General features: G+C 34.8%; 1 protein-coding gene across 1 annotated transcript in view; it reads right to left on the bottom strand.

The window, feature by feature from the left end:
- Positions 1-284: 284 nt before the first annotated feature.
- The window catches only part of LOC149808149 (TPR repeat-containing protein DDB_G0287407-like), a 131,406-nt gene continuing 106,680 nt past the window's right edge, over positions 285-25,010 (bottom strand). The window contains exons 23-28 of the mRNA XM_089973878.1: positions 22,434-22,578; positions 19,014-19,128; positions 10,059-10,302; positions 7,495-7,738; positions 6,296-6,514; positions 285-3,027 (exon numbers count right to left, since the gene is read on the bottom strand). Coding sequence (XP_089830004.1) covers positions 2,944-3,027; positions 6,296-6,514; positions 7,495-7,738; positions 10,059-10,302; positions 19,014-19,128; positions 22,434-22,578 — 1,051 coding nt within the window. The 3' untranslated portion in view covers positions 285-2,943. The remainder of the gene's footprint in view (positions 3,028-6,295; positions 6,515-7,494; positions 7,739-10,058; positions 10,303-19,013; positions 19,129-22,433; positions 22,579-25,010) is intronic.

The following is a 25,010-nucleotide window of genomic DNA, read 5'->3' as shown; positions in this document are numbered from 1 at the left end:
ATTCAAGGCGACAGTGAAAAAAGCTTTCCTTTTCTTTTTGAAAGACATGAATCCAAAACTTTTGAGTGATATCGGTGCAAATTTAGTGGACGCAATGTCATGCTGGGCTTCACAAGTAGGACACAATTCATTATATGTTCATCATCTGCATAATCTGGTTCATTGCATCAACAAATTATTTCAGAATATTTTTTGCTGCCTGACAGCCTTATTTTGTGATCATCACATATGTGTTTAGGCTTTTACAGAAAGTAACAAGAAAAAAGTGAAGACAACAAGCTTTGTAAAATTTAACATATAATTTATTTCCCTAGAAAAACAAGGTATAAATAAGAAAAAGAACTTATGGTTTTACGAATCAAATCCAAAATTAATTCAATAATAAAAAAATATAAGTTCTATTATTAAAAAGTCCTAAATGAATCTGAGTTTGAGTTCCAATGAAATTCAAAATGGAAGACGATGACATCAGTTGTTACCTGTGAAGTGCTTCAATGTCAACAGTTTCTTGTTGAATCACATAAAATATTATTCCAGTTTTTGAATCTTGTATAAATTTTGATAATTGTCCTTGTCAAAGAATTAATTTAGAGCACTAGTATTTCCTGGGAAAAGAATCGCTTTTCTTAAAAGTAATTTGAAGAAAATAAAATAATAATCCCAAAACTGCTCACAACATAAAACACCTGGACATCTCAAGTGTTAAGGCACAAATGACAATTCCTTCTCAAAACATTAGTAATAAGTCTAACTACAATGCAAAACAAATCCCCAGATGGAGGTCAATAGTTCATCTTTCTGGGAAAACCAAAAGTTGTAACAATAAACACATGTTATTTGTCACATACTCCCAGTATGGCCTTAACTGAAATCAATGGTGTTTTACTCTTGGAAAGAAATTTTAAAAAAATTTAAACAAAAGTTGTTTACGTCAAAAATATTAAAAAAACATTCAGAACTGAGCTCAATTCTGGAGAATCAAATCCAGTAAATAACGTTACATTACAATAGCATGTAATAGAATAAAAACATTTAAAAAACTAACAAACAATTAAATTAAATCAAATATAAATCAAATCAAATATACATAACACCTGTTTTGTAGTTCTATTAATTTCTTGCTCAGATGTCATGAATAAAAACTTAAGCTGAGGACTTCTGTCATCCTACACCATCATTAAGTCACTGTAACCTACTTTTCACACCAAAAGATATAATTTTTTGTGTGGTTTGCTCACTCATTGTCAGCAAGAGTCAGCATCCAGTATTATACAGATGGAGAGGATTGATTTCATGGCAATGGAAGTTGAGTGCCTTATACAGATATTTGCCATGATAACAGTCTGGTCTGGACATGATTTGAATTGTGAGTCTAAGCTAACAGACCACCATGAAGGTGAGAAATATTACTACAATATGTTACATATCAAGATGCATCAATGGACAAAATTAGATTAGTCTGGATGGCTAAACTAAAAAGTCACTCATGTGTGAATATGAGGTACTGTGACCTAGTTTTTAGTAGGATTTAGTGGGGAAATTGAAGCCCTTGGCTGAGAGAAAATTGGTTTATGAGTTGCACCATTTCAATGTAAAGGAGTAATGTGCTCAGAAATGAAAATATCGACAGATGAACACAGCAATATCTAATCCCACCCAACATAATGGAGGGTATAAAAAAAAACTAATAAAACTCTTGTTCTACAAATATTCAATGAGTCTGTTTTGCCTGCCATTAGAGTATCATAACAAGAAAACAAAACTCTGCTAGTAAGACTTCTACAGTTTATTGATAAATAGTAGCCATAATTTTATATTAAAATTTCACTATAATCACAAGACACATTTTACTAATGATGAATACTTTAAAGATATACAAAAAGTTCTGAGGTTTTAAAAAAAAATTAACAATAAACTTGATTAAAGCAATCAAACTGACTCAGACACAAAATATATGTAGAATATAACTGTAAAACCTAAACATAAAAACTGATAAATATTTATTGAAAAAAGTATAAAAAATATGTCTAAAAATAAATGCAATTGTTAGTAAAAACAAAAAGTGTATGCATGCCATCCAAACATTTAAAAATCCCATTAAAAATATCAAAGGAATGACAGGTATTGGACGGATAAGAATACATTTAAATGATACATGTGGCTGCTGCTGCAGTATTTTTGCATCTGCAGGAAGTACATTGTAGTACATTCTGTTGGTCTTAAATCCCCACTCCCATGCCCAGATTTTTCTAAACGAGATTTTCTTTGCATGAGGAAAATGCATTTTTTCTGTTTTGAAGATAACATTGTAATGTCTTGCAATTTTAAGTGAGACATAAACCTGGAAATAATATGTTTGTAAATCATTCATGCAATGCAAATAATTGGCATGGTGACCAAACTGAGTACTGTATCTCATCAAATGGAATAGGCCTTAAATGGCCTGAAACGTTGACAATTAACTGGTAGCCTGTTTGAAAGTACCCTTGTTATATTGTCAAAAATGAGAATAGCATATAAATAGATGTTAAATATATATGTCTGATATTGGCATAATGGAAATACAACCAGCATATCAAGACACATAAAAGGGAACCACCTACCACAGAAAGACCTTCTAAAGATGAAAAGACCATCAAGTTCAGATGTGTGTCAATATTGTATCATACTGTGGGCTTTGTATTGTGAATTGTATTGATATGTGGCTCAGGTGTATCTTTGCACCCTACATACTGTGTTACATGTCAAACTGCAGTTGAAGTTAGTCTTTCTTTCCCAAATTAATTATTTTGGGCCATTTCCCTTATTAAAAGTTCACCATGGCCCTATTTTATCCCCCCTGACTTCCAACAGACTTCTTCTACACAAGGGTCTATAAGAACTTCTTCCCCATGACAAATAATTTATTAATAACTTCATGTCTCATTTTCCAGCTGTGATGATTCAACAGTCTGCTTCTTTTTTATCACCATCCTGTTGCTTGTAGTACTCTTCAACCTCTTTTGCCAGCGACAGCATGCTCATGGCCTACAAGGGCATGAAAACAGAGATTTCAATGTCATATTGTACAACTTTACTCAAAGATCCTGATCCGCCATAGCATAATTTACCTGTAGATCAGAATCTATTTTGTTTGTTCTACTGATTAATCCTTACATTATGTGATGGCAGATCTGGGTCTGTGCAGTTTGCAGTTGGGCTCATCTTATAAGTGAGTATAGACAGTACTCTGAACAATGGAGACTTGTCTTATAAATGATTACATATGGTAACCATACCTGAAATTTAATTTGAATATACTAATAAAAATGGATTAACTCCACTGTAACCTAAAATTTAATTTGTATACAAAAGGGAATTTACTGATATCCATCTGACAAAAACCTCCATAATCTGTTTAATGAAGAAACACAATCACAAGATCAAGTGTTCTCTTGGTTAAAATTTCAGATCTTTAAAGCTGCATTTTATGGCATGTGTGTGTGTGTGTGTGTGTGTGTGAGTGTGTGTGTGATTTTGATATCTAGCTTAGCTTTAGCAATTTTAGTCATATTGCTACAATGTCGGCAGTGTGACAGTTTACAGTCATGTCTAGCACTGGGGCATCATGCCACAGACATGTAGCATCATGTTCCACCCAGTCACATTATCCTGACATCAGGCTGACTAGTCCTGACAATAACCTCTTAATGCTGAGCACCAAGTGAGGAAGCTGCTAGTACCATTTTTATAAGTCTTTGATATGACTCATCTGGGTATCAAACAAGCACTCACACGTCAGAGATAAATGTTCTAACCACTTAGCAATCATTGCATGGAGTAATTGTCAAAACTATCATATGCTCCAATAGTTTATATCTTTAATAAAAACTTATCAAATACAAAAATCGCCGCTTTAATTTTAAAATCCTTTGCTGAATTGGCATCACCTGTGAAAGATACCTCCAAGTTTTGACACAGTGATGTCACAGACGAGAATGTTTAATTAGCTTCAATTAAATGAGCTTAAAAATGTTATGACATAACAAAAACAGGTGGTTACAAGTTCTCAATATAGATGGTGTGTTAACAGGACTACTAATGAAAGCATTGAATGATGATCATGATAAAAATATTTTTAGGGTCTTTATGAAAGCAGTGTTTAATGATGATGATACAATTTTTGATGGTCATGAAGCAGACCACTTATAAAGCATTGTATTGTGAAACAATTTCACAACATGAAAGTACAGTGTTTTAAAGATGGCAGCTAATAAAAACAATAATGATGTAAGCATTCACAATGAGAATCTAAAATGGCAACTGATATATGTAACAATGGAAAGCAGTCACTGTTTTATTTGTTAAATAAAAATAATAATGTCTTTGTGCTTCCATTGAAAGGAACCTTACATTACATGGTCTAGCCATGTGATCCAGAATGAAAAATAGGTTATGAAAATTTTATTTGATAGGGTCAATCATTGAACACTCTTTAAAAAGTTGCTTGATATTCAAATATCTGTCTATATAGTTCATATTTTATTTAACTGGTATGGCAAGCACCTGTACTATGTGCATTGGGGAAGTGTAGTATCCAGCTTCCATATAACCAATGGGGTCAGGCAGGGAGGTGTTCTTTCCCCTTTGTTACTTACTATATACATAGACAAGTTACACTGTAAGCTGGGTCAGTGTTATGTATGGTTACATTTGACACCAAATGTGTCATTTCTTAAGAATTTTAGATTTGCTGATGAGATGTCATTGATAAATCCTTCTATCGCAGGTTTAAAGAAAGTATCAAAGACATGTGAACAATATGCATTTGAGAATAATATCACCTAAATCAGTATGCATGGTCTTTCAGTCAACTACTTTCAAATTACCATCTCCTTTCCCTGTACATTTTAACGGCGATGCTCTTACACATGTCAACACTTATTCATATTCTAAAAACCAATAAGAAGGATGATAAATATACAATGAGACTACAGGTTCATGTGCACTCAAACAAACATTCTTCTAAGTAAATTTAGAAATTGTTCTTTGAATATCAAAATTAGAATACTGAAAGCTTATTGCTGCACAATGTATTGCACTCCTCTGTGGACAAAGTGAATGTATGAAATGAAAACTAGTTATTGGTTATAATAATAGTTTGTGTTTTCAATTGAGTCTTCCAAGATGGAACAGTGCCTCCAACATGTTTGTAAACTACAATGTATTTAGTTTTCAAGAAGTAATGAGAAAGTATGTGTCCTCAATGATGACAAGAATATTTAATAGTAAGAACTGTATCTTGAAATCTCTGTAGAATTGTGACATTTGTTTAACCTCTTGTGTTATAGATAGATGGAACAAATTACTCTTTCAATGTCTTACTGTGGCCCCAAGTGGCGCTCACCGTTATGGATCACTGCCATCTTACCTCTGTCTGTGTGGGTTCAAGTCTCAGGTTTGGCCAATGTGGGTATGTGAGAAAGCTTGCCAGTAGCTTCTCGTGGGTCAGTGGTTCTTTCCAGGGTTTTCCCAGGTTCTTGCTCAACCATTTAAACTGGCTGCCGTGTATAGCCTATCTTGCGTTGAAAAATGGTGTTAAACACTACAACAACAACATCGTCTTACATAATTTCATTCTTAAAAATTCTAGACCAACTTCATTGCTGTAGATGTGTCTACATATTTGTACATAAGATATCTATCATCTTTTGTGTTTAGAAAAATACTTTTATTTTATATTTTAATTTAGATGTATAGACTATGCAGTCTGAAATAAAGATTTCTTATCTTATGGAAAATTGTCGTACTGTTTATCTAACATCAAGGTCCTGTGGGTGGAGCTGCTGTTTGCATTTTGAGATTCCAGGCCTTTATCATCTCAATAATGTTTTAATGAATTTTTTTAAAACTGTAGAATGCATGAAGCTGTAGAAGAGAGGATAATTTACCACAGAAAAAAAAGATTCACCTATCATGTGAATTTTCAAATTGCTCTTTCTAGCATAGAGAAATGCACACAAATTGTTCTAACTTTCAATCTGCTTCAAAAAGGTGTTTTCACATCTGAGGAGAAATTTCACTTAATAATGCAGAACTATTTCAAGTTGGGCTTGCACATCCAATAAAGTAGTGATCAATGCCTTTGTCCAGAAAAGGCTTACATTGAAGTGGCAACTATATGATGGGAAAAATCTGACCAAAAACTGGACACTTAATATACTAAAATCCATGTAAATAGCAACTGTATGCATAAATTGTTCATGGCCATTAAAATGAGGAATGAGTAAATGGCATCTGCCTTGTACAAACCAACCTTCTTGGTAATTTCATCATCACCAGTAAATTTTTCCAGCAGCTTGTTACAGTATTCTGTACACAGCACATGGTCCCCTGACTGTAAGGCTACATAGCCTGCAAAGTGCAGAATGCCAGAATTGTCAGACAGTTGTACTGCTAAAGCTACCATATGCTCCAAACTCTCTTGAAAACGCTTCTGACGTGCTAAACTTTTAGCCATGTCCAGTTTGATTTCCTGTGGAAGCATGAAAAAGAAGAAAAATTACTATAAGATTAGGACTGTTCTCTTACAAAATTTTGTTGTGTCAAATTTAGTCAGAATCAGCTAAGGGATTTTGGAAAAGAAACTATAAAATACAGCAAAGCTAATAAAACTTTAAGTGTTGTTGCTCACTGATTTTTGCTTAGATTATCAACTGTTTCAGTTTGTAAGGTCACATTCAAGATCAAATTTTACGCCAGGATTTGTCAAACTAAAGCCAAGTTAAATGTATTGGTGTGACTGATATTTAGAGTTTTCTACATTTTACTATTGGAGGATGGCTGATGTTATAAATGACACACAAGTCTTGACTGAAGAACTTCAGATTCATACCACAAGGGATCAACCATTTGATTTCTTTTGTTTTTCCAAGGGAAGAGGGGGGCTGGGAATTTAAATTAAAAAAATTTTGGCCCTCAAATACAGTCTAACCTGTCCTAACTGTCAAGTATACATAGCAGCCACCTGGTCACAATGGTCATTCTAATTTCTCCCTGGCAAATTTTTATAAAAATGGCCTGTGTGCAATGGTCACATGCCTTCTCTGGTTAGTGACCGGGTGTTTCCTAACCAGTAGCAATTTTTGCCTGCTTTTAGTGAAAAAAATATTAGTGTTTTGATTAATAGAAAATTCATTATATTACTTTAAAAAAGTTTTATCCCAAGGTAAAGAAAAAAACAAACATCCTGGATCAAAAGAAAATTCAAGGCCCCATGCCACTGCCCCACAAAACAAACAGCATGTAGTTGGTCCCTAATCTCAATGAACATGCATACCAAATTTTCATCCATCTTTAAGTCTCTAATATTGTGTTTGTTTACATACATAGGGACAGAGAAACGATCAACAAAATGAAATGTATAGCTAGCATCAAGCTAATACATATGGATCATTGAAAAGTAATTTCTTGAAACTGGCAAATATATTTATATTTGAAAGGAAGGAAACATACAAGGTTATCTGGATATTTCTTCAGTCCCTCTTCAACGATCCTGTAGAAGCAATTCTCAACCACAGTTCCATCTTGTTTTAAGCACCACTGTGGGGTATGTACATACACACCCTCTTGGCCTACTCCTTCTTCCGTCACATTGTCATGGAGTTGTGCTAAAAGTGTAACAAGTCCTTCTGCATCCTCATCTGGGATCAGATAATGCTCTGCCTTCCACTTGACAAGTTCAATACTACCAGGCCATCTAATAATTAGATATGTAAAATGTAGGTCTTGATGCAAGAAACTCAAGTTTTATTAATGCTGTACGGAAATAAAATTCATAAATTTTCTCTGAACTGCAGTGATATTTCTCTTTACAGTGAGTTTGATTTTGTCATTGGTATTTACTAAATGGCATTCTGCTTTTCAACTCGAGTTCCACCTTGTATATTATAATAAAATTTATTTGCTTACAATTCAGTACAAAACTGCCTTTAATGCTCTAGTGTTGGGGTATCGATCATCTCAAAACTACTTTTAACTCAGAAACTTGAAAATGGAGTCTCTTGGGTGACATTTTTCAAGCTGTTGAGATCCCCACCTAATTACTAAGTAAATATCAAAGTTTCAAAACCATATCAAAATTACAAGGTATGCATTTTTTTTCTTCCATCTGGGAACAAATCCAGCTTGCCTGAAAGAAAGAAAAATGACGCCCAAGCAGTAGACCTGATATTCCTAACTTGTACAAATTAGCAGTTTACTATTTCACTAAGCAGGCGTCCATTTTGCCTATTTATTATAGTCTAAAAATTTCTTTCCAAAGATAAAGCATAATTAATATGCATATTGGCAGTCTCACTGAAATTAAAATTATTAATTATTGGTATTGTTTTTTTTTTGTGAGGCCATGGATTTCTATTTCTCTTGGTAATTAAATCTGAAGGTGAAAAACATATCTGGAAAATGCTCAACATACAAAATGTAAATTTCAAATAATTAGTAATGGTACTGAATATATGAAATGCATAAAATAATGCACAATGCATGTGATAACATATGATGACATATAAATGATGAATATGTCAGGTACTTTAACATAGCAATGCTAGCATGTGTGATTCAGATTTTTAACGTGGTAACTGCTGTGGTGACCATATTGAACATCAGATGCTTTAGGACCAACTAGACATCACAAAAAGTCCTTTACTGAAAACCATAAGTTGACATCATAAAAAGTCCTTTACTGAAAACCCCATCTTGATATAGCCATCCATTCTGGAGAAATAACCATAACCATGATAACTGCTGTGGTGGCCATATTGGACAGATGCTTTAAGACAAACTAGACATCAATTTTGACAGTTTTTGAAAATCACATTTTTGCTGGTACTGAAAAACAAGAATGTAAATGGGATTCCATAGAAGAATCATTGTTCAGGTCTTTCAGTTTGTCATGTGTAGCAGCCACAAAACTGATGAAAATCAATACCTTAAAGAAAAAAAGTGAATTTAAAGTGTGTCATAATGTTCAACGCTAGTTCTTGCTTTGTAATTATGTCACTCTAGTGTCAGATGGAATAAAGAATAACTAATTTTTATTTTCTTTTGGAAAAACATATGGGTGAGAAAAATAAAGTAGTACTGGGAGTATGATCATTGGGTTACCACCTTGGGCAAGATAAATCACCGGGATTTCCTTGCCTTGGTGCCAACCCAAACAATGATCTTTGGGATTTCCTTGGAGGTGCTAATCCCAACATATCTGATCAATGTTACTTCAGGTACTTAAAACAAGAAAGCCAGGACTGAAGGCCACATTATTTGTCTTCTGAAAAGCTAGTGCCAGATTAATAACATGTCAGACCTTTTTTATGGCAGAATTTCAACTTGTACTTTTAAGGATTTTCACTCCTTTTTACTTTTACCTGGTGGCAGACCTTGGTGGTCAAGTGATCTAAGTCACTTGCCGTTACAGATCACTGACATCTCACCTCTGCTCATGTGGGTTCAAGCATCAGGCTTGGCTAGTGTGGTATGTAAAAAGGCTTACCAGTAGTTTCCATTTGGTTGGTGGTTCTTCCTGTGATTTTTCCAGGTTCTTCTTCCACCAGATATACTGGATGCCAAGCATAGACTATAATGTGCTGACAATTGGCATTAAATCTAAAACAATAACAATAACAACCTTTATCTGGAGGGAATTTCAGTACCAACTTTGATTTGTTTTTGGTCAATCTTCTGTCTCATGGTGCATATTTAATTTTGATTGGACAGGTTTTCATCTTCATGAGGAGTTTTGCCTGTACCATTTCTGGAACCTAGCATTTAATGCTCAGCGCCAGGATTATACTGATGTACTGTTAAACCTTAACAAACATCACACACGAATAATTCATTGTGAAAATAAAAGTCAAGCTAAACATTGGAACATTATCAAAAAGCATCATACCATGTCAAGACATCATCCAAATGTTACATAGAGACCAATGACAAGAAAAGTAAAGATCACAAATCTTCAAGATTTCTCTTACATGGGCAAGAATCTATATAACCTTTCCAAATAGTAGATTGAAACTTACAGGTGAATGCCATAATCTATGCTGTATTTATCAGGCCAAGCTGATCTCTTATCTGGGGGCATGTTCTGCCGTAAGTAGTCCAGGTGAATGTAATTGGTAGGCTGGGCATGCCGGGATTGAAGAAGAGCAAGGACTGTCTTCGCTGCCTCTTCATAGCGCTGCTCTCTTATGAAATACTTAGCCATTTCGTTGTGAAGAGAGGGCAAGCACCTGTCCATTGATCCAGTTCTGATAAGGCTGTCCACTGAAATGACAGAATATAGGGCTGATTCATTTTTCTGTGATGTCCCATCACTGGAAAGATTAGGGAATTAGCATAGCTCAAATGGTGGTGTACTTAGCTAAAGTGAAGGAAATTCCCTAGGGTCAACGTCTGTTCAAGTATGTAATTCTCATCTGTAATATCTGCTGTCTATTGCAGACAAGAATGTTCTAGTAGCTAACAAATCTAATTCAAAGTGACTATGTTTACTGGAGACTGAGCATTGAAATGGAAATATTTATGTAAGATTACTTTTTATTACTGGAGCTATACTGAATTGAATTTGTTCTGGGTAATTGCGCTGATTTTGATATTGAAAATAAATGGCATGCTAAAAAGAAATTATGGATGAAAAACATCAAAAGAGCACTGAAAGAAAACTAGAGAATTAGTAGTTCATTTTCATGTTATGTACTTGGCATATAGGTGTCAACTAATAGTATTCGCTGGTTAATAATTCAACAGTAACATTATTCGCTCTTTGCTATTCCAAGTATTTCTATTCTAATGGACAGTTCCAATTTCAAATGGTAAGCTCCACCCACTTAGTTACTGTTGCTGTGGCTCACAAGCTATTGTCAAGATGGTGGATTCAGCAGCATCAACAGCAGATTCCAGATTCATTGGAAAGCATTCCTGACAATATTTCTGAAACTGTCCTTCCTGATTGCAAGAATCTTTCAGACTGTGTGTTAAAGAAAGGCCTGAACAAAGATATTCATGAATGTAGGATTTTCATTGATAAAAATCATGTGAAATTTGGAGCATACTGCTGACGGTCTAAGAAGAATGAGCGTGCTCAGAAGCTTCACATAGACATTTCGCTAGTAGAAGACAGAATAACAGCATTTTTCTGTTCTTGCATAGCCATGTATGTTCTTTCATTAAATCTGAATTTCTAGTATGACAATGATATTTTTGAACTTTAAAATAGAGCTTTCATTATGTAGCTGCACCCATTATATTTATAGCATACATGTATAATGATCATGTAAGAATTAAAAACCAAGTATTTTGTCTAATTTAAGATATTTTGTTTTATTTATTATCAGTTAATAATTTATTTATGCTCAGGAAAAGAATTTATGGTAAAATCAGTAAATAAGTTTTAGAAGGTTACTCAGGTGACTGAAGAAGTGTTTTACGAATTTTACACCATATTAACATATCCTCGGTTGGATGGACAATAGCATTCTTTAAGGTTCTGATTGATAAACTAGTCAACTGAAATTATATCAGAACCATGCAAAATGATCTTTTATCATTACCTCTTTAAAAAAAGATATAATAATAACATGTCAAAATAAACAGCTACAGACACGTTGACATGGGGGTATATTGGTATCTGCTTGTACCTTTTGAAGACTAATTAGCATGACACATTTAATCTTACTTCACTTGTGATGATTAGTATGATGTGTCTTATCTTTCTTCATTAATGTCGTAGTATTTTGCAGGTGTTATAAAATCAGTACTTTGTAAGAGATAAGTTTTATTTGAAGTCAGCATGAAAAAAATAAAATAAATGGCAAGACATAGCTTGTTATGTGGACAATGTTCTTTTGCATACCAGGGCCCAGCAACGTGGAATGAATTGCCCACTGAACTTAGACACAGAGACACAGTGATCCCATTCAAGAGTGCTCTTAAAACTCACTTATTTTGACTGCAAGAACAAACTTAAAGACCTAATAATGTTTCCTACCTTAAATATTTTCAGCATGTTTTTATATTTTCTAATTTCATGGTGTTTATTTTTGTAATCATATCATTAGATATGTTTTTTATGTTACAGGTGTTGTCTAATATTTTAAAGCACTTAGAGCTTCTAAAGATTAGGTGCTATACAAAGTCCTCATTATTATTTTATTATTATTATTATTATTATTATTATTATTATTATTATTATTATTTATAGTGTCAGGAGTAATGAAGAGAAAAGAAATATTAGTTTAAACTGTTCATTAAGTTAAGATATAAAACTCCACAATAGAATTATTGTGAAAAAAATTCAATTGAAAATTTTGAAATAAATAAAGTCAAAGATAAATAATTCAAACATAAGCATATAATTAGCATAACACTGGATGGCAGTGTACTAAGATCATGAACAATTTTAAAGGACTGTTGCTCTACTATCCAGGAATTGAAGATAAGAATATTTCTTCCTTTTAAATGCTTGGTGTTGAAACCACCTCTGATATTCTTCAGCAATAATAAGATTTTTTAATTAGATGCTGTGCCTGTAAGATATGGTGCCATTTTTGTCCAGGACTAATAAGACATCATTTGGGACCAACAAGACATTATAATAAGTCTTTTGTGGAAACCCCATATTGTTTTGTCTTTCTGTTTTCAAGAAGTAACAAGAGGATGTTCAAGATGGCTGCCATGATGGCCATATAAGACTGGTACCATTTCCATTTTGGACCACAAACAAGGCATCATGAAAGTCTTTTGGTGAAAGCATAATATTGATATGAACAACCATCTATGGGAAGTGCCACAACAATATTTTCAATATGGCTGTTCAGGCTGATATATGTTAAGTCAGATAAGCATCATTTTCATATAAGAGCAAACAGATATCACAAGAAGTCTTTCAGTAAAAACCCCATGCTGATAGGATCATTCATTCAAGAGTAGTGATAACAAGATTTTCAAGATGGCCACTGTGCTGGCAATAATGGATGTATGAGTAGCACCATTTTCATTCTGGTCTCAGTAGATGTTATAAGAAGTCATTTAGTAAAAGACCATTTTTATACGATATCTATTCGGGATGAGTAGCAATAATACGATTTTCAAGACTGCTGTTGTGGTGGCCATATTGGAGGTGGATGCAGTGCCCATTTCATTAAGGTCAAACTAGTCATCAAAAGAAATCTTCTGGTGAAACCCCATGGGAATATTACTTTTCACCCAGAATTGATGACAGCAAGATGTTTAAGATGGTCACTATGATGGCCATACCAGACATCAGATTGACACCATTTTTATGTAGGACAAACTTGACATCAAATGAAGTCTTCTGATGAAAAACCCAAGGCAGGAGGAGTAGTAATAATATTTTTTTAAATGACTGAAATGGTGGCCATATTGGACAGCAGATCAGCACCATTTTTACTCAGAACCAACTAAATATCAAAAGAAATCTTTTTAGGGAAACCTCATGTTGACATAACCATCTTTTCAGAAGGAGTAATGATAGCAAATTTTTTAAGATGGCCACCACTGCAGCCATACTGAACATTAGATCGACACTATTTCCATTTATGACCAAAAAGACATCATAAGAAGTTTCCGGTGAGAATCCCCATGTCACTTGCCATTTAGAAGGAGTAGCAACAGCAAGATTTTCAAGATGGCTGCCATGGAGGCCATAATGGACATCAGATTGGGAGCCATTTTCATGTTGGACCAACTAGACACCAAAGAAGTCTTTCAGCAAAAATCCCATGTTGATATGACCATCAGTTCAGGTGGAGTAGTGATAAGATTTTCAAGCACAGCAACTATTGGTATGTCCCAGAAATGTAGTTGCATCTTCAATACCTATGAAGGCACATTTACATACACAGGCAAACTGGCCAATTTCAGGGGAATCCCAGTTTTAAATATAAACTATGTTGAATGGGCACTGACTTATGGAAATGTGGCTGTGGTACATTTTTATACAAAAATAACTTTTTCAGTTTACTCAATTTTGATTATAATTATCACAAACCACTATATAAAACATGTGGGAATACTATTTCTTTTGTGTGACTTCTCAAACTTTGAAGTTGCATGCTTGCTGGAGTTGCAAACAGAATGGGGAGAATCCTGTGATTACACAGCTCAGATTCAACTTTGCAACAGCATTTGACCTTGTTGTGATGGATGGACAATATGACTTTCAGTGATCATCTAACAGAACCAAAAATCTTCCAACAGACCCGAAATTCTGACACTGGTAAACTATGAAATGAATTAATGGAACTGGGATTACCACATCCAATTCATGAAAGAAGTCAATTTTGTTTCAGTTTCTGGTCTACAAAGATAACTGCAAAGTAACCTGCACAACCTGCTATCTGCTATGGCCACACATGTCCTGGATGTATGTGATCCTGTAGCCCTGGATGCTAACTTGACAGTACTCACGGGTAACTGGCAGGAGTCAGTTGAATTGAAAAATGCTGTTTACATGATTTTCAATTCTATGCTCCAGGAGCTTCCAAAATTGTCAGCACTCCAGAGGAACATACAAGCACCAGCAGTTTTGTACTTTACATGGCGGTGTTTGATACCATGTAGAGTTATTTACAGTTGGAAATTTTGCAGTGATTGGTCATCTGCCTGAGGCACAAAAAGATTTTTGTCTTGCATGAAATCATTAAGTTTAGAACCATATTTTGAGAATAATGAAAATACTGACCATACTGAATGGGGCCTCAGCTTCCTGTTTTCTAAGGAGTTCACTGAAGAATGTTCACGCAAAAGTCAACAAAATATGACACACTGCTGGGGGAAAAGAATTTCCAGGAATTTAAGATAACACCATTTCTTCCTTTCAACTGCTGAGTGTTGAAGCCATCTCTGATATTCTTCAGTAATAATGAAATCAGCTGCTGTGGTGGACATATTGGATGTCATATTGGCACCATTTTCATTTAGGACCAAGTAGATATCATTAGAAGAAAACTTCATATTAATATAACAATCGATTAAAAGAGAGTAGCTACAGGAAAATTTTCACAAAGCCACCAGGCAGCTATACTGGATGTAAAAGAGGCACCATTTTCATTTGGAATAAACTAGACATCGTAAGAAGTCTTTCAGCAAAAGCCTCATGTCGATATAACCATCCATTCATGAGGAGTAGCTATAGCAAGATAAATGTGTGTGTAAAGTTTCATGACAATCCTCCAATTAGTATAGGAGGAGTCTCATTAATAAACATGTACCATCTTAGTATGCTGGAACATACTCACGTACCGTAGCCACTGAGTACATGTCCAGTTCTGCATTTCTGATTCAATAATTTCATTGGACACTTCAGAACAGATGCTACACGGAACAGCAGATTAAAGATTTTTGTTTGCAAGGGTGCTCAGTTTTCAACTTCTAGAGTTGTCAAATTATTGGTGTACCAGCATACGCACTGGGCACAGGCACAATTACTGCTTCATGCTGTTTAGACAGCAAGTGTATATATTTCCTGGCAACATATAGCTTCATTATTGAATTCACTTGGTGCCTTTGGACACTTTTTGCTTGCTCTCTTGCTGCTTCTAGCATCATACATCTACTGCAAATTGTCTATTCAGTTCCAAAAACAGATAATTATACATAATTTTAATTGCACCCAAGACAAAAACAATTACAACCAGCACTTGGGGCCACCATTGAGTTTTTCCTCCCTCTCAAAATTCTGAACCTAGCAATATCATGAAATGTCACAGGGCCCCCATACAACATAAGCAGTTTGCTCTCTAAAATACATACGGTCTCTCATATACAATTCTCATATACAATTCTTAGAGATACTTTCTTACGTATGTACTGAAGACATGCAAAATTACTGCTTCATTATCTTGAGACAATCAGTGTATATGTACAGCTTCAATGTAAATTAATTAGGCACCTCAGGGCACTTGTTGCTTGCGGGATCCTGCATCTATAGCAGCTGTCTATAAATCAAGCAACATCAGGTAATGTCACACAGCACCTCATCACATATACAGCTGTCTATTAATCAAGCAACATGAGGCAAAGTCACACAGTACCTCATCACATATACAACCATCTATTAATCAAGCAACATCATGTAATGTCACACAGCACCTCATCACATATACAGCTGTCTATTAATCAAGCAGCATGAGGTAATGTTACACAGCACCTCATCATATATACACCTGTCTATTAATCAAGCAACATGAGGTAATGTCACACAGCATCTCATCACATATACAGCTGTCTATTAATCAAGCAACATGAGGTAATGTCACACAGCACCTCATCACATATACAACTGTCTATTAATCAAGCAACATGAGGTAATGGCACACAGCACTTCATCACATATACAACTGTCTATTAATCAAGCAACATCAGGTAATGTCACACAGTACCTCATCACATATACAACTGTCTATTAATCAAGCAACATGAGGTAATGTCACACAGCACCTCAACACATATACAGTTGTCTATTAATCAAGCAACATGAGGTAATGTCACACAGTACCTCATCACATATAAAGTTGTCTATTAATCAAGCAACATGAGGTAATGGCACACAGCACCTCATCACATATACAACTGTTTATTTATCAAGCAACATGAGGTAATGTCACACAGCACCTCAACACATACACAACTGTCTATTAATCAAGCAACATGAGGTATTCTCACACCGCACCTCATCACATATACAGCTATCTATTAACCAAGTAGCATGAGGTAATGTCACACAGCACTTCATTACATATACAGTTGTCTATTAATCAAGCAACATGAGGTAATGTCACACAGCACCTCATCACATATACAACTGTCTATTAATCAAGCAACATGAGGTAATGTCACACAGCATCTCATCACATATACAACTGTCTATTAATCAAGCAACATGAGGTAATGTCACACAGTACCTCATCACACATACAGTTGTCTATTAATCAAGCAACATGAGGTAATGTCACACAGCACCTCATCACATATACAACTGTCTATTAATCAAGCAACATGAGGTAATGTCACACAGCATCTCATCACATATACAACTGTCTATTAATCAAGCAACATGAGGTAATGGCACACAGCACCTCATCACATATACAACTGTCTATTAATCAAGCAACATGAGGTAATGGCACACATCACCTCATCACACATACAGTTGTCTATTAATCAAGCAACATGAGGTAATGTCACACAGCATCTCATCACATATACAACTGTCTATTAATCAAGCAACATGAGGTAATGTCACACAGCACCTCATCACATATACAGTTGTCTATTAATCAAGCAACATGAGGTAATGTCACACAGCACCTCATCACATATACAACTGTCTATTAATCAAGCAACATGAGGTAATGTCACACAGCACCTCATCACATATACAGTTGTCTATTAATCAAGCAACATGAGGTAATGTCACACAGTACATCATCACATATACAACTGTCTATTAATCAAGCAACATGAGGTAATGTCATACAGCACCTCATCACATATAATACAACTGGCTCTCTAGAATGCTACTGGTCTCCCACACAAACTAATTCGACATGTCTCCATATCTATATCCATTGACCTGTATTTTTAAAAAAAATGTATTGCCTATAGCATAGTATGCTTTCTCTTTTACCAAATATAGTTTATATTACTAATAATAGTACCAACCTTATATGGTCATGGAAAATAGTAACACAGAAAAGATCCAATTACCTTGTATATAAATTGTACATGGCAAGGGAGATGACTCAAATTCAGGTAAATGATTAGACATGAATCTGTATGCTGTATTGTCTACAATTTTAATTCAATACGGTACATTTTTTTATCACAGTTATCTATATTTTAAAAAACTCATTCTATACCTAACTGATGTTAATATAAATTCTTATGATCATATAAACATCTTTGGCACAACATTTGTTTCTGTACCTTTTCAATCTTTATTTGGTGAGGTTTGGCACTAACATATTGGGGAGGGTTTACACTCCACACTCGAGCCAGCACAGCAAGTCAGGTCTTCAGTTATGCCTCCAATTCCGGAAATAGTTCCTTTAGCTTTTTCAGTATTAATAATCTATAATGTGTGTTGTTCATAATTCAAATATGCATGCCCCCTTATGGCCATATTTTATTTAAGCACTTTATATGATTGTAATAACATTTTAAGTAGCTCAATGAATCTCTCTCATGTTGTGTGTTGCATAAAACAATATCATATTGTGTTTTCAATAAAATGGGCTTTAAATTTCTGCATTTTGTAAAAACAATTCGTAAATTTATTTATTCCTTCACATTAGTTATTTTGCTCACTGGTTGTAGGAACATAGCAATACAAGGGATGACTGATTTACACTAATTCAATTTACATACTTTCATTTTAATGCCATTTTGAGTAAAGAAATGACATTCAATTTATGACACTGTGCTTTTTTTTTACAGCATTGCTGTGTCCATGTGCTGTGATTTGCATGCAGTTCACGGTATTGCATTTACATTGCTTCTGATTTATTCCAATCTTGATTTAAGCAATAACCTCAGAAACACATCAATGGCATAAATTGGGCGTTATCTGTATGTTCAATCACATCGTAAATACAGAATGCATCTAGAAAACAGCACTTACTACTTACTGGATGGATTTAACATTTTTTAAAATGTAATTTGTATTATTTCACAAAAACTAACATAACCGGATAAATTACATGGAGAGATGTACCTTTTTATAACTAATATATTACATAATTTTGGCTTAAGTAAATGTGGCACTAAAAACTTCTGAATGGTGCCACAGCCTTCAGACAAAGTTGCAATTATTAGACAGAGTTTGTTGAATTTACACATTTATACATACAGAGTATAAAAACAAATGATAACCAGATAGAGTTTGTTGAATTTATATATACAAAATATCAAAATAAATGATAACCTGTGATTTGTCTGCAGGATGGAGGACTTACATGTTTCTTGATACAAAGTTTCAGCCTCCTTGAAGTTTTGTTCTATCATATATAAATTCAATATATTCTCTTTTGCCTGTAACACTCTGTACTCATCCTCTGAAAGGCCAGACTCCTGTACAAATAAAATATACAATTATCACTATTGTTACTGTTGTTTATTATGCTGTAATTGCTGTTCTCATCATCATCATCCATGGCAGATTTATCAAAGATATAATTAAAATTTGACACAATTATTTTACAAGTGAGTCCCTTTTTGTTAAGTTCACCTTTATTTAGGTGGAAAAAGGAAAAACCTTTTATACTGAGCTTAATCTAAAACACGTAACATTGACCTTAAGCTTGTTTGTGGATGGATATAGGGATGTAAGAAAGGGAGGTAAATATAATGGATGTATTGATGGATTAACAATGGATATGCCGATGATTTTTGTTTTTGTTGAATTTAACATATTTTTAACATCTCATTGGCTTTATCATGCAGAGGAAATGGGATATATGTGCCTTTCTCAAGGACACAATGAGACAATTGAATTGGATTGTCATTGCTGAGTATCAAACTTATGACCCTAAAATAAACTAATCAATATGTTAACCCTTTAACTCATGGAAGCGCCTTTGGACACCTCTACTCCATTCACATGGAAGCGCCTTTGGACGCCTCTACCTGATTCGCATACAAACACCTTTTGATGCCTTACACAATTCTCATGGAAGCACCTTTTGATGCCTGCTGTAAACATCAGCCATTCTGAACAGGTTTTTGTGGCGCCACCTTCAGGGAAAAACCCCTATTAGATCCTACATTCATTGGTGTGAATGACCATTATGTCAGATCATGTGGTTGTTGTTTATGCTCTGGTCAAAATCGGCTATTTAAAGTAACTGGGTCATATTCTCCACTCTCCAAAATGGAGGTCGTGAATTTTGTTCAGTACTTACTCGAGTTTTCATGATTAGAATCACAACTATGAAAGCTTCAATAACTTAGGTAAAGGCTCTGATATTGATGTAGGCAGCAATTATTTTTATAAATTATCAAATTCAGATGATTTAGTGATGTACTTGTAATGTCGAGTATGAGAAATGGCAGTTATGGTTGATCACGCGGCTTCACTGACTTGATGGTGAACAAGTTCCCTCAAGATTTTAAAGCACATAAAAAATTCTTCCGTGAAAAATAATTATACAGCTATAATGATCAGATTTTACTCTTAAATCTTTCCATATATAATATATGTGTATGAAAAATGTAAAATGGTTAAAATTGCTGTTAAACATAACATACACTACACAACTTAACAGTTAACTGGCAGGCCTATGTGTATGGAGTCAAATAGGTAACAGGTGTTCTATTTATAGTGCACTGCACTGGGTAACTTTGCTACATGTATATTGAAGGGCTAAAAAGCCATACACTCTATGAGGTAAAGGGTTGAAACAATAGAAGAAAGACCAAATTATATCTGACACATTGTACCGCCATCTCTACCCCACTGCAGAAAACATCCTGATGCTATAAGGGTTACCCAAAATTTACAAGGATGCCCCACTCCACCCATCATATCTAGTTTGGGCAGTGTACTGTATGCTTTGGCCAAATATCTAACTTCTGTCATAGGGCCTCTAGTGGGCAATATGGAACACCATATTATCAACAGCGTACACTTTGTCCAAAAAATCAAGGACCATGCTGTACCACCATGTAGAAAACTGGTCTCTTATGATGTATCATCACTTTTCAGCAGTATTCCAGTGGATAAAGCTATTGGTGTGATCAGAGAGAAATCAGAGGCAGACAATACTCTGAAATCTAGATGTGACCTCCCTACTGAAAATATCTGTGCCTTATTGAAACTGTGTTTGGACAGCACATACTTCATCTATAATGGGCAGTTTTACCAACAGAAACAAGGAGTGGCAATGGGGTCCCAAGTCTCACCAGTAGTTGACAATCTATACATGGAGTTTTGGGAGAAAAAGGCCCTGGAACTGGCTGAGAATACACCATTAATGTGGTTCAGATATGTAGATAATACCTTGAATGAACTACATGAGTTCTGTGTTCAGGAGTTTTCTGATCATCTCAGCTCCATTGACCCACATATCTAGTTCACTTCAGAACAGAAGAAAATGGCAAGCTACCATTCTTGGACATGTACATACATGTAAAAAAATGAAGATTGATCAACCAAAGTCACTGTGTATAGAAAACCAACCCACACTGACAATTACCTTGACTTTTTTTCCAATCACCATCTGGCACACAAGATGTCAGTTGTAAGATCTTTAATAAACAGAGCTAACTCCTTAGTCACTAACAAGACAGATTGACTGGAGGAAGAGCATGCGAAATCAGCACTAAGGGTAAATGGCTATCCAAAGTGGATTTTCAAACTATCAGAAAAGCAGGAATAAAAAACACCACACAAAACCATGAGTAGCCTAAATAGAACCAACATTGGCATGCCATATATCTGTGGTACACCAGAAGTCCTAGCCAGATCATTATTCGGACAACATGAGATCAACATATCTCACAAACCATACAACTCTTTAATACAACAAATTACACATGCAAAGGACAAAACTGAAAATTTGAAAAAATGTAGAGAGGTTTATTATATCAATGTAATGATTGTGACAAGGATTACAACAGGGAAATAGGCAGAGTGTTAGAAACCAGGATTAAGGAACACATCAGCAGGGAGTCACTGGTCATACATGAACATTGTAGCAATAAGGGACATTCTATTGTCCCCAACCAAACCAAGCTGATCACATCAGAAGACAATATATGGAAAAGGAAGGTGAACCTGAGGTAATCAAAATATAACAGTGAAGGGTGAAGGCCAACACTAAACAGGGACATGGGGCTTGAATTATCACCCATCTACACCAGTCTCCTCATATCACATGACCATTATAGGTCACATGATCAACATTAGTCACTGATGAAGGCAGTGTGATAATACCAAACATATCAAACTCTTAAGATATTTATGCTCTTAGTATAGGAAATTACTAATGACCATAAATTATCCACAGCAAGGAAGCGACCTTTTCAGTTGCAATATAAAATGGTCTGACATTCCCTTTTGAACGCTCCTGATTCTAGATTCTGTAAGGTTATGACAATTTTACCCTTAATTCAGGTAGTAACAACAGACTTCTAAATTAAACCCTGTCTTACTGTAACTATGTAACTATGCATTACTCCATATAAACAATGCTGGTGGGGGAATGCTTTTTGTTCGCATGTAATCAAAGACGTTACTCCTCACCATGAAAACATGTATTAAGAGTAGAATAAAATGAAGTCAGAAGTCTGCTTGAGTATTCAAACATGTAAACATAATTTTGGTCTTACTTTGAATGATTGCAAAGAGCAAATATGTTGATATGAAAACAACCTACCCTAAAAATGGCCAGACCCATCATATAATATTCCACTGACTTCTGATTGTTGTGACGATACATCTCCAAGGCGCCAAGATTTAGATAGGCCATGCCTACTATTGGATGTTCCCTTCCAACAGCATTGATCTTTATTTTCAATGATCTGAGAAGATATTGAACAAAAAAGGATGAATTAGTGCACCATTGCAAATCCCCACACTTTGTATGACCTATTCCAACCGCTCCACCATGCCCTCCCCATTACTCAACCCCATCCTCCAGACAGTGACAGGGGTCATAATTCAATATCAATTACATATATGATCCATCTTCCTGCTATCACTGCATGCAACGTTTGGTCAGAAAATATTTGTAAATGTGACTATTATTTAAATTATTTAGATCTGATCTCTGACCCATTCCCAGGGACCACAATTTGGTGGAAACAAGGATGACCTCTTACAAATGGTTACCCCAAAGGCAATACCCACCAGTTGCAAAGAGGAGACATGGGAATGGATAGACAGGTAGAGATATTGAGAGCATCACAATATCTCTCACTAAATGTACTATTAACAAAGAATCATGCATCACAAATACAAAATACCAGTAGTTGTTACTGTTGTATGGTTTAACGCCATTTTTCAAAATGCCAGTAGTAAATGCATAGCAGAAGAATGACAAAGCACAGCCTTATTTGAGGATTGAACCAAGTACTTATGCTGCATAGTCAGGCACATGAATCAAAAGTCTACAGGATTCTGACCAGCTAGGCTTTCTTATTCAAAGTGTAAGGTGAAGGTGAAGGTTCAAGGTCAAGAATTTAAATTTACATTTTCCAGCCACAGTGACCATCACCTTTTGGCCTCCCAATCAATAGGCTTCTACTTTACTCCAAATGCAGCCAACCACAAAGTTTAATCCAGACCCCAGTTTCACTAAACTTTCCAACATTTCTTCTTAACTTCTTAACATTATTCTTGCTTATGATACCTTTATAAAACTATCAATAATTTTGTCAGAGGTGGAGATATTGGAAAGAATGCAAAATCAAGTTTTAATTTTAAAATATAACATATGTAAGCCTTTTTACTTTTTGACAAATAGTACACAAATTCTTCAAAAATGAAGAAATAATCCAAATTTCCTCAGTGACAGGGCAGGAATTTTTTTAGCAAATTTCAAGATTTTATTACAATATTTAAATTACTAATATCTGCTGAATGTTCAGTAAAAAATTCTTTGTAACAAAAAGACAATCAGAAAGTTCAATCAGAAAAATATTTGAAAAATCTTAATTTTGAGTTTGAGATATTAAGATAAACTGGGGTTAAGTCAGAAATGTAGAATTAAAGTTATGCAAAAACCATTCTTTTTGTCATTTCAGTACTGACCTTTGATGTTTTGACCTTGAAATTACAACTGGTAGAAAACATAAGTTATGGTGTGAAAACAAAATAGGGTACAGGCATATGGACAGACAGTCATAACAAGCTTATAAAAATGGTCACAGTTCCTACTTTTCATATTGTGATTCTCTAAACAAACATGATTTCTAATTAAATTAGTATAGATCTAGTGTTATGATAGTCTGGACTAGGGTTTGAAATAATGATCAATACAATATTTATTCATGTATGACTCACACCAAGTTAAAACTGTATCCACCCATCACATAATGTGTTGGAAGATCTGGGAATATGCTTTGATTTTATGTTCATCCATGCATGATCTAACACCCAATTAAAACTGTGTGGACCGATCACGTAATATATTGGCAGATTAGGGATTATGTTATGAATTGTATGTTTATCCATGTATGACCCAATACCAAATTGAAACTGCATAGGCCTATCATAATGTGTTTGCAGATCTGGGTGATTAAGTTTACCCATGTATGGTCCAACACTCAATTGAAACTGCATAGACCCACTACATATAATTTGTCAGCAGATCAGGGTCTATGCTATGATTTATATTTGCCCATGTATGACTCAACAACCAACTAAACTGTATAGACCCATCACATAATGTGTTGGCAGATCCAGGTTTATCCTATAACTTATGTTTATCCACACATGATCCAACACTCAAATGAAACTGTATAGATCCATTATATAATATGTCAGCAGATCAGGGTCTATGATGTGATTTATTTTTACCCATGTATGACTCAACAACCAACTGAAACTGCATAGACCTATTACATAATGTGTTGGCAGATCAGGGTCTATGCTATGATTTATATGTTTACCAATGTACGACTCAAAACTAAACTTAAGCTGTTCAAACCCATTACATAACGAGTCTGTTGGTACAAAAACTCAGAGCTAGAGTCTGAGATTAAATTCCCACTATCAACAAATCAGAAGTAAGAGCGAGGTCATTTGTTTAAGACAAAATCTCAAGCTCAAAACTCAAACTCAAGAAATATATGATTGACAGGCCTCATCTGCTGATGAATCATACAAAAGCAGATCAGGGTCCATGCTGCCTGTATAAACATACTTAGGTAAATATGGTCCCCAACAAATACAGTGGTCTCCCTCTTAAATGCCCTCCTCCCCTGCCCATTTCCACTCACTTTAAAAAGTC

The sequence above is a fragment of the Sinohyriopsis cumingii genome, chromosome 1 (assembly GCF_028554795.1).
Source record: "Sinohyriopsis cumingii isolate HCF-2022 chromosome 1, ASM2855479v2, whole genome shotgun sequence".
Classification (NCBI taxonomy): domain Eukaryota; kingdom Metazoa; phylum Mollusca; class Bivalvia; order Unionida; family Unionidae; genus Sinohyriopsis; species Sinohyriopsis cumingii.
This window is presented reverse-complemented; position numbering and strand designations above follow the sequence as displayed.